Below are 14,401 nucleotides of genomic sequence, written 5' to 3'. Positions count from 1 at the left end.
AGATTATTACAAGATATTGAGTATAGTTCCCTGTACTATGCAGTTGGTCCTTGTTGTTTAGTTATTTTATATATAGTAGTGTGTATGGAGAAGGCAGTGGCACCCCACTCCAGTGCTCTTGCTTGGAAAATCCCATGGACGGAGGAGCCTGGTAGGCTGGAGTCCATGGGGTCGCTAAGACTCAGACACGACTGAGTGATTTCACTTTCACTTTTCACTTTCATGCATTGGAGAAGGAAATGGCAACCCACTCCAGTGTTCTTGCCTGGAGAATCCCAGGGACGGCGGAGCCTGGTGGGCTGCCGTCTATGGGGTCGCACAGAGTCGGACACGACTGAAGTGACTTAGCAGCGTAGCAGCAGCAGTGTGTATATCTTAATCTTAAAGCTCCTAATTTATCCCCCAATTCTCTCTTTTTTTGTGGGGAGGCAGTGCGGGTTTTCTTTGCTTTTCTCTAGTTGTGGGGAGTGGGAGCTTGTCTCTAGTTGCAGTGTGGCGGCTTCTCTTGTTGCAGAGCACAGGTTCTACAGCACATGGGCTTCAGCAGTTGTGGCCCATGGGCTCAGTAGTTGCGGTTCCCAGACTCTAGAGCACAGGCTCAATAGTTGTGGCCCACAGGCTCAGCTGCTCAGAGTCACGTGGGGTCTTCCTGGGTTAGGGATAGAACCCAAGTCTCCTGCTTTGGCAGATGGATTCTTAACCCTAGACCACCAGGGAACCCTGCCCTTGATTCATTTTTAATAATTGCTATTAGTCAACCATTTGTGTATACTACATTATATTTATCATTCTTTAACTTTTGACATCTGAATTGTTCTTAGGTTTTACCCTTACCAACAGTAGGTTATGAATATTCTTGTACATGTCTTCTTACGTGGGAAAATTTCCCTACAGGGAGTTTCTCAGCCTCGGCACCACTCACATTTTGGACTGGACAATTCTTTGTTGTGGAGGTATATGCTATGCCTTTTAGAATTTTCAGCAGCATCCTTGGCCTCTACTCAGTAGATGCCAATAGCACCTGCCGAGTTGTGATAACCAAAAGTGTCTCCTGACAATTGTTTATTGCACAGTATAATCACAGTTAGTTAAGAACCACTACTTCTATATGTGTACAAAAGTGGAACTTCCAGGTTGTTCTAATTCAATTTTAACTCTTAAGATATTACCAGAGCTTCCCAGGTGGCTCAGTGGCAAAGAATCTGCCTGCCAATGCAGGAGACACGGGTTCGATCCCTGATCTGGGAAGATCCCACAAGCCACGGAGCAACAAAGCCCGCCTGTCGCAACTGAACTTGTGCTCTAGAGCCCAGGAACTGCACTTGCTGCAGCTACTGAAGCCCTTGCGCCGTAGAGCCCATGCTCCACGACAAGAAAAGCCTCTGCAATGAGAACCTCGAACTGCAACTAGAGAGTAGCCCCCACTCGCCGCAGCTGGAGAAAAGCCCTCTCAGCAAGGAAGACCCAACACAGCCAAAAACAGATAAATAAAATTATTAAAAAAAACAATTCTCACTGATAATGGCTCTAGGTAGGATTTTTTTTTTTCCCCTCATTGTAACTTCTGTTATGAAGGACCTTGGCCTAGACCAGCCTTGTGTCTGTGTACCCTATGACGGTAGAGAGAAAATTGAAATTTCAGTTTGAGAATGGGTTGGGGCCTGTTGTATGGATGCCTGTATCCTGAATTTCCCAACTAGCACTAGACCTTTTTTCTTGAACAGATTTTCTGGAATTGGGTGTCTTTCTTTTAAGGTAAAGTAGATGAAGGGGAGTCAGGGCAAAGGGATTTTAATGTTCTTATACAATGCTTAGAACATATCAATCAATGCCCTCATCAATCAATCAATGTTTTTTTTGAGTTAGTCCTTGGTAGGAATGAAGATAGAGGTGAAGAGCAAAAGCAACTGAGCTCTCTCATTCCTCTGCTCTTGAATTGTTGTTGTTGTTCAGTTGCTAAGTCATTTCCGACTCTTTGTGACGCCCCTCCTGGACTGAGGCATGCCAGGCTTCCCTGTCCTTCACTATCTCCTGGAGATTGCACAAATTCATATCCAGTGAGTTGGTGATGCCATCCAATCATCTCATCCTCGGTCACCCACTTCTCCTCCTGCCCTCAGTCTTTCCCAGCATCACGGTCTTTTCCAGTGAGTCAGCTCTTCGCATCAGGTGGCCAACGTATTGGAGCTTAGCTTCAGCATGCTTCAGCTTCAGCATCAGTCCTTCCAATGAATGTTGATTTCCTTTAGGATTGACTATTTTGATCTCCTTGAAGTCCAAGGGACTCCCAAGAGTCTTCTCCAGCACCACAATTCAAAAGCATCAATTCTTTGATGCTCAGCTTTCTTTATGGTCCGACTCTCACATCCGTATATGACTCCTGGAAAAACCATAGCTTTGACTTCACCAATCTTTGTGGGCAAAGCGATGTCTCTGCTTTTTGCCGTTGGGAGGTAGAGGAGGGCTGGGAAGATTTCGAGTGAATCTGAACTTGAAATGTCATTCTAACCTTCTTTTCTTATGGTAGGAATCAACAGTGGCCCTCCATGAAGAACTGCCTTTCGCATTTGCTGCTGGAGTTAATGATTTTTCTTGCTGGCAGAATCAGGGACATGCCAGCACGGTAAGGGTTAATCCAGTAATTCTCATCCCAGGCTCCTGGTTGGGGGTGGGGTGAGCAGGGAAAAAAAGGGAAACCTTGATTTTCTCTTGGGGATCTTTAGTCATTGCCAGTCACAGCCCACGTGCCTCCTTCCCTGTTGATCCTTGTCACTGTAGCTTTGTTTCCTGTTTCCCCTTGTAGTTCCCTCTTATTTTCTCATTCCCCATCCCCCACCCCCACCCTCTACTGTGGGACTTGGATTCTGAGCTAAAGGGGATCCCCTCCATTTCAGGGCGGGATGAGTGGGTGCTCCGGCGGGGATGTGGTCACTGCCGGCCAGTGAGGGCGAGAGTGCCACAGCCCACTTCTTCCTCGGAGCTGGAGATGAGGGGCTGGGCACCCGTGGACTCGGCATGAGGCCAGAAGAGAGTGACAGCGAGCTCCTTGAGGATGAGGAGGATGAAGTGGTAAGATTAGGGGGCATGATGTCACTTGGTGTTGGGACCCCCGCCATAGTGGAGATTCCATAGGATTAAGACACCTCCTCCCAATCTTCCCAAATGCTTAGACTCCCTGTCACAAACAGGCCCTCTTGATGAAAGGGAAGGGCAGTGGAGACTGGTTAGACTGCCGCTCCCTGAAGCCCCTCTGCTTGTGTCCGCCTCCTGTTGTCTCATGATTATTGGTTCTCTGACTCTTCTGCCTGAGTATACGTATCGCACTGTGGCAGGAGGAATCCCTGCAGGAACCCCAATCTAGGCCTGAGTTAGGAGACAACCTTGACCCCCTAAGTCCAAAGTCCTGACAAGAAACTCTGCCCTAAGGAGATGATGAGGCAGTGTTCCCTGCTAAAGGTGGTTCAGGTGAGAAGTTCCTAAGTTCCTGATGGCACTTCCTCCTGGTAGCCTCCTGAACCTCAGATCATTGTTGGCATCTGTGCCATGACCAAGAAATCCAAGTCCAAGCCAATGACCCAGATCCTAGAGCGACTCTGCAGGTTTGACTACCTGACTGTTATCATCCTGGGAGAAGACGTGATCCTCAATGAACCTGTGGAAAACTGGCCATCCTGCCACTGCCTCATCTCCTTCCACTCCAAAGGTTGGTGTCTGTGAAGGAAAATGGGAAGGAGTGGTGTTGGGAATGCTGGACTGGGAAATGAGGCTCTTACTGTCAAATAGTAAAGAAGTCGTCCTCTCTTCCCGACACTAGAGAACAGTGCAAAGGGATTTGCTTTTCCTACATCTTGGAGAAGTTGCTGGGGTTAGTGTAAAGCCCATATTCAAACCTCAGGAAAGCTCTGTAAGTTTCTTCGGATCTCTGACAAAATCGGTCTCTGGAAGGACCCTACAAGTAGTTTCTGTTTTGCTTTTTTCCTGATGGATTTTCTAGACTTGCGAAGTTGGGCAGGAGGATGAGTGCTGGGTTGGACGGATTGTGGAGCTCAGTGGCAACGAATAGCTTTAACACATTTCTCTGTTTCTCTTGCTGTTTTCTCACTGTTTCTCTCCTTCTTTCTTCCACCTCTCTATTTCCTCTCTCCATCCCAGGCTTTCCCCTGGACAAAGCTGTTGCTTACTCCAAGCTTCGAAACCCTTTTCTTATCAATGACCTGGCTATGCAGTATTACATCCAGGATAGGTACAGCTTTCTGTTGACTGGGGGGATGGGTGGCCCCGAGATCACGCCTGTTTTAGAGAACCCACTCTGGGAGGGGCAGAGTCAAACAAACATGCCGAATTGTTGTACCAAACCCTCTTGAGTTCTATACACGGGTGTCTCCCAATTCCTGAGTGAATGAAATCCCTAGCCTCTCCCCTTGTCACCTGCCCCCACCTCTCTCAGCTAATTTATTCGGGGGTAACAGGAGGGAGGTGTACCGGATCCTGCAGGAGGAGGGTATTGACCTGCCTCGATACGCTGTGCTCAACCGTGACCCTGCCCGGCCTGAGGGTGAGTACCTGGCCTTGTCCAGTCCTACGCTGCCCCGCTTTCTGTGACTGAGCCCAGTTCTCCATTCTTGAGACAGCTATGTGCCGCCTGTCTCTGTGAGGCTTTGGTTACTGGACTACGGGTAGAGCTAGAGCCATGGGTCTTTGGACAGAATCTGAGACCTCGTATACAGATGTTAGTTACCATATCTATTATTAAAGTATGGTCATAGAAATTTGAGGGTGATGGAGATTAAAACTCAGAGAAGTTGGGAGTTGGAAGCATTCTTGGGCCCTAGGAATGACCACACACCGACCTTTCAGAGTGCAACCTGATAGAGGGTGAAGACCAGGTGGAGGTAAATGGAGCTGTCTTCCCCAAGCCCTTTGTGGAGAAGCCCGTGAGTGCAGAGGACCACAACGTTTACATCTACTACCCCAGCTCAGCTGGAGGAGGAAGCCAGCGCCTCTTCCGTAAGGTGTGGGAGATATCCGGGGAGGCAGAAAAGTAGATGAGCAAGAATGAAGTTGTGGGAAGGGAAGCTGGAAGACTTGGGAACAAGTTAGAGGCAACCTTTTTTTTTTTCCTTCCCCTTCCTTTTTCTCCTGAAGATTGGCAGCCGAAGCAGTGTTTACTCTCCAGAGAGCAGCGTCCGAAAGACAGGCTCATACATCTATGAGGAGTTTATGCCAACAGATGGCACAGATGTCAAGGTTATGGTGGATATGGGGATTTAAGAGGTTATAAATGTCTGAGTGGGGTGGGGTGCTTGTGAAGCAAGTAGAAGTGTAGGGAAGCAGTTATAGAAAATAAAGTGTGAATGGGATTGGCTTTCATATGCAGGTGAAGACAAGGATTGGGGAAGTAGGTATTTATATTGTCACTATCAGAGTGAGGGCAAGGGTAATGTGAAAAATGGAATAACGTTGGTAAGTTATTTCTTAGTAAGGACTAGGCAATAGTTTTAGAGTCCCATGGAGAAACTTTCATAATGATACTGAAGTTCCATCTCAGTTAAAAAAAAAAAAAAGTCAGTCTTCTTGTTCTTAATACTCAGGGGATTTGTTTGTTTTGTTTATGTTTCCTGGGAAACTAGCCTACAGACATGACGCTCATATTGCCTTCTCATATACAGGGTGAGCTGTGGGCATACTCAGTGATGCTATGTACCTGCAGGTGTACACAGTGGGGCCAGACTATGCCCATGCTGAAGCCAGAAAATCTCCAGCTTTGGATGGGAAGGTTGAACGAGACAGTGAGGGAAAAGAGATTCGATATCCAGTCATGCTGACCGCCATGGAAAAGCTGGTGGCCAGGAAAGTCTGCGTAGCTTTTAAGGTGAAGGGAGGCCCCTTGGTAGGGAGGTTGTGCAGGAGCAGGAGGGGTGCAGGGGAGGGGCTGTGGCATGAGGGAGAGGTTGGTGGGGCGAAGCTGAGAAGGAAGCGTGGCCCTCTTGTTCTCATCTTCCCTTCTTCCCCTTGCAGCAAACAGTTTGTGGTTTTGATCTCCTCCGTGCCAATGGTCACTCCTTTGTGTGTGATGTCAATGGCTTCAGTTTTGTCAAGAATTCAATGAAATACTATGATGATTGTGCCAAGATTCTAGGGTAAGGGACACAGTGGTCTGGGCTGGGGAGAATGGGCTTAAAGAGGAGAAGAGCAAAGTTTTACTTTAAAGACACCTCGTTTTGTTGAACTTTGCAGGTATTGTGTTTTTTTACATTTTGAAGGTTTGTGGCAACCTTTGAGCAAGTCTATTTTCACCATTTTTCTAACAGCATTTCCTAACTTCATGTCTCTGTGTGACATTTTGGCAATTCTCACAGTATTTTTCTTGTTATGCTTGTCATAGTGATCTGCAATCAGTGATCTTTGATGTTACTATTGCAAAAAGATTAGAACTTGCTGAAGGCTCAGATAATGGTTAGCACTTTTTAGCAATAAAGTATTTTTTAATTAATGTATGTATATTGTTTTTTTTATACATAATACTATTGCATACTTACTAGACTACGGTAACTTTCATATCCACTGCCAAACAAGAAAACTCCTGTGACTCACTTTATAGAGATATTCACTGTATTGCAGTGGTCTGGAACTGAACTCTCAATGTCCCTGAGGTCTGCCTGTACTTTAAATGCTGTAAAAATGGTTTAAAAGTGAAAAAGGAAAGTAGAGAAAGGGCTCCTCAACTCTCTTGCCTTCCCAACATGGCTCTCCCCAGAGGGATTTACTGTTAACTGTTTTAGACATAACAATATGTCTTTTTCTTCTGTATATAAACAGACCATTTATTGTACTAAATGTGATCATACCATAACACTGTCTCTCAACTTGACTTTTTAATATGTAAAACATTAAAAAATGTTTAAGGAATGATGGCTATGGTGAGTATTGGTATATTCACCATTGAGCTTAAGAAATAAAATATTAAGAATATAGTTGAGGGAATTCCCTGGTAGCCCAGTGGTTAGGACTTGGCACTTTCACTGCTGAGGGCCCAGGTTCAATACGTGGTCACAGAACTAAGATCGTACAAGCTGTGTGGTGCAACAACAACAAAAAAAGCAAGCACATAGAATTGAAGCCCCTACATAACCCTTACTAATAACATCCCCTCCCCTCCCACCCAGAGGTAAACACAATCTTTATTACAAATATAGGGATTTTTTTTTTGCATGTCTTTAGATTTTATATTAACATATTGTTAGTTTTTTTGAACTTCATTCAGATGTGTAGCTCTGGTTCATTCATATTCACGTGGGTTCTTCATGTTTCCCCTTCTAGGAACACCATAATGCGGGAGCTTGCCCCGCAGTTCCAGATCCCGTGGTCCATCCCCATGGAGGCTGAGGACATTCCCATTGTCCCTACCACTTCTGGCACTATGTGAGCAAAAGTAAAAATTAAAAATCTGGAGTAACCACTTAAGACATCTAAGTCAGACCAGTGGTCACTTCCTGCCCCTGTGCCATCTGACCGGTGGAGCCTACCTGTATTCCTCATCTCAGATAGTCTTTCTTGTGTTCTTTGACATGGCGAGTAGGATGAAATGGGTGGTGGTGTGGGGTGGGATGGGGAAGTGTCTCTAACAGCATTCCCTGTCTTAGGATGGAACTTCGTTGTGTCATTGCAATCATTCGTCATGGGGATCGTACACCCAAGCAGAAGATGAAGATGGAGGTGACACACCCAAGGTAAAAAGCCGAGCGTTCTAATCTAGACAAATAGGTTTTTGTAAGGGAAATGGGGAGGGGCACCTCCCAGAGGTTTTTTGCCTTTCTCAGCCCTTACTGAAGCTTCTCCTCCTTTCTTCAGATTTTTTAGTCTATTCGAAAAACATGGTGGTTACAAGACAGGGAAATTAAAACTGAAGCGGCCAGAGCAGCTACAGGTAAGATGATGAATCTGGCTGGCAGGAGCAGTGCTATGAAAAGACAGAGGCCAGGATGAAAGCCTAGCCAGCCAGGACTTGGCCTCCTGCGTGGACACCCTATTATTTCCTCCAGGAGGTGCTGGACATCACACGGCTGCTATTGGCTGAACTGGAGAAAGAACCAGGTGGTGAGATCGAGGAGAAGACGGGGAAATTGGAGCAGTTAAAATCTGTGCTGGAGATGTGAGAAAGGGAATAGGAAAAAGGGTGTCAATAGCCATAAGAATTGGGCGCTGGGGTAGAAAGCAAACTGTGAGTTTATCCTGCAGGTACGGTCACTTCTCAGGCATCAACCGGAAGGTGCAGCTGACTTACTACCCTCATGGAGTAAAAGCTTCTAATGAGGGGCAAGGTGAGGCATAACAGTTCTTTCCTTTACTACTCACATCTTTTATTCTTGAACCTTTAGGTGACCTCTCTCCCAAATCACCTTTCTGGGCTCCTCAGAAGACTTAGCATTTAGATGTCCCCACTGTTTTCCTTGTGCTTCCACACTTTCTCAACAGTAAAGAATCTGCCTGCAATGCAGGAAATGCTGGTTCAATCCCTGCGTCGAAAAGATCCCCTGGAGGAGGAAATGGCAACCCACTCCAGTATTCTTGCCTGGGAAATCCCATGGACAGAGGAGCCTAGTGGGCTGCAGTCCATGGGGTTGCAAGAGTCAGACACCACTGAGTGACTAAGCACACACTGTTTTCCTTAGGTCTAGACCTGTTCACTCCCTCTTATTCCTGCAGATACACAGCGGGAGGCCCTGGCCCCATCCCTCTTGCTGGTACTGAAGTGGGGTGGAGAACTGACCCCGGCTGGCCGTGTTCAGGCTGAGGAACTGGGGCGAGCTTTCCGCTGCATGTACCCTGGAGGACAGGGTGAGTGTCTGGCGGGGGCCGGGGAGGTGTAGATACATAGCAGGGCTGAGATACGATGATTAGAGAGTAAGTTGAGGAAACAAAGGGACAGAGGTATTGGGGAGGTTAAAGGGGAAATGCGCATTCTTGGGTGTGCATAGCCGTCCATTTCTGGTCTTCCCTTTGCCCCCAGGTGACTATGCTGGCTTTCCTGGCTGTGGGCTGCTTCGTCTCCATAGCACTTTCCGCCACGATCTCAAGATTTACGCCTCTGATGAGGGCCGTGTCCAGATGACTGCCGCAGCCTTTGCTAAGGTGCTCACTCTAGTTCTCCCACAGTCCCAGCTTCCATTAGGTAGAGAAGCACAGTTTGGAGAACTAGTCAGGAAATTTCAGAGGATTTGTGTGCCAACTCAGAGGAGTTTCTGCTTGTGTATGACTACATCCTATGCTACTGAGAATATTTATTGGGATGGGTCCCTTGATCTGCACCCCAGCTCCCCCAAGCCAGCTCCCATTTGATCTCTGGGACCATCGAAGCCTAGGGGAAGTGGAATAGAAGGAAAACTTGATGGACTTCGTGCTTTCCCTCCAGGGCCTTCTGGCTCTAGAAGGGGAGTTGACACCCATTTTGGTACAAATGGTGAAGAGTGCCAACATGAACGGGCTCTTGGACAGCGATGGGGATTCCCTGAGCAGCTGCCAGCACCGTGTGAAGGCTCGGCTACATCACATTCTGCAGCAGGATGCGCCCTTTGGCCCTGAGGATTACAATCAGGTCAGGCTGTCCCTATCTTTGTGCCCAATACACCCCACTTCCAAAGTCCTAGAATTTTAAATAATAGCCATCAGTAATGGTACTTATGATGTGCCAGGCACTGTTTCACATGCTTTCCATACATTCAGTCATTTAATCCTTGCCCACCCTTTGAGGTAAGTATGGGTCCACAATCTGTCATCTAGAATTTTGAAAATCAGAAAGATTTTTATAACCTTGCCACCAAGACTCATTTGGCAGGGAAGTCTGGTGGTCCAGTGGTTAAGAATCCACCTGCCAGTGCAGGGAACACAGATTCAGTCTCTGATCCAGGAAGATCCCATATGCCTCAGAGCCGCCAAATCCATGTGTCACTACCGCTGAGCCCGTGCTCTAGAGTCAGGGAACGGCAACCACTGAGCCGAGCGCTGCGGCTATTAAAGCCCGCATGCCCTAGAGCCTGTCCTCTGAGACAGTAGAAGCCCATGCATCACAACCAGAGAGTTGCCCCTGCTCACCACAACTAGAGAAAGCCCAGCAACAGAGACCCAGCGCAGCCAAAAATAAATAAATTTAAAAAGAAGATACTCCTTTGGTAGCAAAATCCAACATGATAAGACTCTTTCTAATCCCTGTTTATCCCATCTTGTGTAAAATAATCATATACATTTTGCTGCAGAAATAGAACAGTGTTTGGTTATGCCCTAGGCCCTGCTGGAGGTATTATCTAACATATGGCATATGCTCTGTATTAACTTCTTAAAGTCCAAAAAATTCTCAGTTCCAAAACACAGCTGATCCCAAGGATTTTCAATAAAAGAATTTTTCAATTTGTCTACTGCTGTATTAAAAACCACCCCAAACTCAGTAACTTAAGACAAAACCCATTTTTATCTTCTCACTCACCATTCTAGGCTCAACTGGTCTTGCTTAGGGTCTTTCTTAAAGTTGCCCAGATGCTTAGGATCTGTTCTAGAGAATAGCATTTTCTGTGTTCTTCTCTGAGCAGGCCTCGATAAAGGGGCAGGACCTTGCTACCTTATTTTCCAAGTCATTGCTCAATGTCAAATCAAAAAATGCTAAGGCATCTTTTCCTTTTTGCCTTGCTACCCTTGGCCAGCAAGAATGGAACCTGTGAGGAGTGAGGTCGAATGCGTGCATTCCACCTGCGGTCTCCTCGCCCTTTCCCCGTTCTTCATTGACTGGGACCATCCTACATGCTTGAGTTGGACTTAGTTCTGAGGCGGCACCTCTGCTCTAGGTTCAAGCTAGCACCTTGTTTAGAGGAATAAGATAATGTCATTTCTATTATCCACTCATGAAAACATTCTGTGGGGATTTGCATTGAATCTTTATTCCCCAGCATTTTCTCTGAGTATTTTAGAAGCCCCAAGAAGACCTACATCTGTTTTATTTCCTTGGACTTCAAAACTTTTAAGATGACCCATTCTCAGGTAGCTGTATGCTAGGCCAGTCCCCTCACTGGAACTGCTAGTGTTCCCAGAAGCCTGGGAGTGCTTGTGGGAGCGAGCCGACAGACAGAGCCGGTTTGCTGGCAGTCTCTGTGATGAGCGCACAGGAGCCTGGGCAGTTGGCACTGAGTCTGTCTTGTTCTCCATGTCTCTGTTCTCCACAGCTGGCTCCCACTGGAAGCACTTCCCTCCTCAGCTCCATGGCTGTTATCCAGAATCCTGTGAAGGTCTGTGATCAAGTATTTGACCTGATTGAAAACCTCACTCACCAGATCCGGGAACGGATGCAGGACCCCAAGTCTGTAGGTGGGTTCGAACACTGCTGTCTTCCTTTTCAGGGTTTTGGGTATGGATGGGTTCCTCAGGCCACCGTGTGCCCTCTCCTACATGTCTGAGACAAGTCATCCTCATCTCTGTGGCTCTGCTTCAGGTGTGCCAGGGCCTTCGGTTAGAGGTAAAGCCTCTGGTTCTCTCTGACTGTCTGTCCGCCTTCCAGACCTGCAGCTCTACCACAGCGAGACACTAGAGCTGATGCTGCAGCGTTGGAGCAAGCTGGAGCGTGACTTCCGGCAGAAGAGTGGGCGCTATGACATCAGTAAGATCCCTGACATCTACGACTGTGTCAAGTATGATGTACAGCACAATGGGAGTCTGGGACTTCAAGGCACAGCAGAGCTGCTCCGTCTCTCTAAGGCGCTGGCTGATGTAGTCATTCCCCAGGTGTGTCTCACGGAAGGGATTGAGTCTGGGGCCAGGGGCACTGGGCAGGAAGGAGAGAAAAGGCAGAAAGGAGGCATGCGGTGGGGACCAGGGGATAGAAGCTAGAGAAGGGATTAGTTGAGTTGCTCCAATACTGGCTCTGAGGAAGCCGAAGAGGCTAACTGGGGAGAAACCTAGGGAGGAGGAATGTGGTGAACTGGGAAGAAGCCCGAGACCCAAGGTGAAGACAAGCATGACCTTGGGCCTGGGAGTATGAGGTGAGAGGAAAAAGAGATTTGTCGAGATGCTTATTCCTGGCCTGTGGCCCCTAGGAATATGGGATCAGCCGGGAGGAGAAACTGGAAATTGCCGTGGGCTTCTGTCTCCCACTGTTGCGGAAGATACTGCTTGACCTGCAGAGAACCCACGAGGATGAGTCTGTCAACAAGCTGCATCCCCTGTGAGGGAGGGCTGGGCGGGGTGCTGGATGGAGGGAGGGGGCATGTCAGGGAGCTCTGGAGGAACCCAGGCCGGGACCGCTTGGGGAACCGAGAATGGAAGGGGGTTCTGGGATGGAAAGGAGAGAGGCTTTGAGGCGGGAGGAGGGAGTTTGTGGTGGGCCGGGAAGACAATGGGCTGACAGTGTGAGTGACCTGGCTGTTGTCTCAGGTACTCCCGAGGGGTGCTCTCTCCAGGCCGCCATGTTCGAACACGTCTCTACTTCACCAGTGAGAGCCACGTGCACTCCCTACTGAGTGTCTTCCGCTATGGGGGACTTCTGGATGTAAGGATCTTCCTTTTTCCCTCAGCCTATGAGCTTCCTGTCCCAGCGTTCTTTTACTCTCCTCCTCATTTTTTTCACTGCAAGCTTCCTCTAGTTTCCATGTCTCCCTGCCCATTTGCTGATGCCCTCGTCCTTGGGCACTGGCCCACCTCTTCTCGCATTTGGCAGGAAACCAAGGATACACAGTGGCAGCGAGCTTTGGCTTATCTCAGTGCCATCTCAGAGCTCAACTACATGACCCAGATTGTCATCATGCTCTATGAGGACAACACCCGGGTGAGGAGCTAACAGGGCAGGATGAGGAGGGGGCCCCTTCTTTCTCCTCCATCCCCTTTTAGGGGAAAACTTTCTTATCCTTAGAATCTGTGGAATCCAGTTACGTGTGGTGTCTAAGTGCAGCACGCAGAGCGTGTCCAGGAGGTTCCCCCTGGAATGAAAGACATGGTCTGGGTTAATGTTGAGTCAGAGAGATACCAGAGAACAGAGCTCTGACATTAGGGAGGGCATGGAATTTGAACGGTGTTATAATGAGAAAAAATAATGTTTCTCCTCTCAAACAGTTACACATATACCTTATTCACCTGGCTCCCCAAAGATACCTTTAAATGTGCTGCTGTGTGTACTGTAGCAAAGCTGAATTCCTGTAGGAGATGGTTGGGGGGGATTCCCCATTCTACTTCCATTGTAGAACTGGAAGTTGGAAAGTCACGTGGAGGTGAGGACATGAGGATCCCATGAGACTAGACTGTGGGGAGCTGTTACTGTAGAGGAGGGTGAGACACTGAAACCTCAGCCCTCCCTGGGAGGATGTGACCTCTTGAGTTTCTCCATCGTCCCTGCCTGGTCTTCCACCACCATACTCAGCTTCGCTAACTTCCCCTTCCTCTGGTGATGCCCCGTAGGATCCCTTGTCGGAGGAGCGGTTCCATGTTGAATTGCACTTCAGCCCTGGAGTGAAAGGTGTCGAGGAAGAAGGCAGTGCCCCCACTGGCTGTGGATTCCGTCCAGCCTCTTCTGAGGTGGGTCAGAGTGCTGGGATTTGGGACGGGAGGATTTAGGAACCAAGTGGTGGGAAACTCGGAAACAGTACAGGGAAGTTGAAAGATTGGAGAGACTGGAGTAGGAGGCTGGAGGCCATTAACACCTCTCCCTTCTGTGCCTGCTGTTGGGTAGAATGAGGAGAGGAAAGCAGACCAAGGCAGCGTGGAGGACCTGTGCCCTGGGAAGGCATCAGATGAACCAGACAGAGCATTGCAGACCTCGCCTCTGCCCTCTGAGGGCCCTGGCCTCCCAAAGAGATCACCCCTCATTCGTAACCGCAAAGCCGGCTCCATGGAGGTAATGGGAGGGGCCTGGGAGAAGGGAGTAGTAGAAATGCTCATGGGACAATATCTGTGAATCTCTGAATCCCTTCAGTGGAATTCTCGGGACCTTAAGCAGAGTCCTCCTGCCCCTGATGTATATGTAACCCTTAATGTCACTTTCACAGCTGGTCTCCGCATAAAGCTCCTTTAAGCTGGAGGCTCCTTCTGAGATGCTGGTGAGGGCCATCTGAGAGACAAGGACTTCAAGAGATGAGATTGAGGAGGAGGCCTCTGGATGCATTTGAAAAGACAGTTCTTTAAAAGAAAATGAAGAGAATGTAATAGAAACAGCATGAACTCTGGGCTAAAATCTCTTTTGATAGATGCTGTGTGACCTTGGACAGGCAGCTTCTCCAAGCCTCAATTTTTTTCCTCTGTAATATATGAATACAAGTAATACTCATCATCATATAGATGTTCAGTAAACAGTTGGCAATGAGGACAATCAGATCAGATCAGATCAGTCGCTCAGTCGTGTCTGACTCTTTGCGACCCCATGAATCGCAGC

At 48.0% G+C, this 14,401-nt stretch overlaps 1 protein-coding gene across 13 annotated transcripts in view; it reads left to right on the top strand.

The window, feature by feature from the left end:
• The window catches only part of PPIP5K1 (diphosphoinositol pentakisphosphate kinase 1), a 40,051-nt gene that overhangs the window by 3,194 nt on the left and 22,456 nt on the right, over positions 1-14,401 (top strand). For 8 of the 13 annotated variants that reach the window (XM_061395053.1, XM_061395048.1, XM_061395051.1 and 5 more), the window contains exons 2-25: positions 2,528-2,623; positions 2,895-3,069; positions 3,508-3,703; positions 4,153-4,243; positions 4,470-4,555; positions 4,858-5,012; positions 5,146-5,247; positions 5,711-5,872; positions 6,019-6,140; positions 7,321-7,422; positions 7,644-7,730; positions 7,852-7,927; positions 8,043-8,152; positions 8,239-8,321; positions 8,707-8,838; positions 9,011-9,132; positions 9,413-9,595; positions 11,211-11,352; positions 11,543-11,766; positions 12,078-12,205; positions 12,415-12,529; positions 12,698-12,805; positions 13,432-13,548; positions 13,703-13,867. In XM_061395053.1, coding sequence (XP_061251037.1) covers positions 2,923-3,069; positions 3,508-3,703; positions 4,153-4,243; positions 4,470-4,555; positions 4,858-5,012; positions 5,146-5,247; positions 5,711-5,872; positions 6,019-6,140; positions 7,321-7,422; positions 7,644-7,730; positions 7,852-7,927; positions 8,043-8,152; positions 8,239-8,321; positions 8,707-8,838; positions 9,011-9,132; positions 9,413-9,595; positions 11,211-11,352; positions 11,543-11,766; positions 12,078-12,205; positions 12,415-12,529; positions 12,698-12,805; positions 13,432-13,548; positions 13,703-13,867 — 2,955 coding nt within the window. In that variant the 5' untranslated portion in view covers positions 2,528-2,623; positions 2,895-2,922. Of the gene's footprint in view, positions 1-1,315; positions 1,532-2,527; positions 2,624-2,894; positions 3,070-3,507; positions 3,704-4,152; positions 4,244-4,469; positions 4,556-4,857; positions 5,013-5,145; positions 5,248-5,669; positions 5,873-6,018; positions 6,141-7,320; positions 7,423-7,643; positions 7,731-7,851; positions 7,928-8,042; positions 8,153-8,238; positions 8,322-8,706; positions 8,839-9,010; positions 9,133-9,412; positions 9,596-11,210; positions 11,353-11,542; positions 11,767-12,077; positions 12,206-12,414; positions 12,530-12,697; positions 12,806-13,431; positions 13,549-13,702; positions 13,868-14,401 lie in introns of those variants that run through there. The other 5 variants (XM_061395052.1, XM_061395046.1, XM_061395050.1 and 2 more) reach the window with 3 other exon arrangements.

This window comes from Bos javanicus, chromosome 21, assembly GCF_032452875.1.
Source record: "Bos javanicus breed banteng chromosome 21, ARS-OSU_banteng_1.0, whole genome shotgun sequence".
Taxonomy (NCBI): Eukaryota; Metazoa; Chordata; class Mammalia; order Artiodactyla; family Bovidae; genus Bos; species Bos javanicus.
The sequence above is the reverse complement of the archived record's forward strand: the minus strand, read 5'-3'. Positions and strand labels throughout refer to the sequence as shown.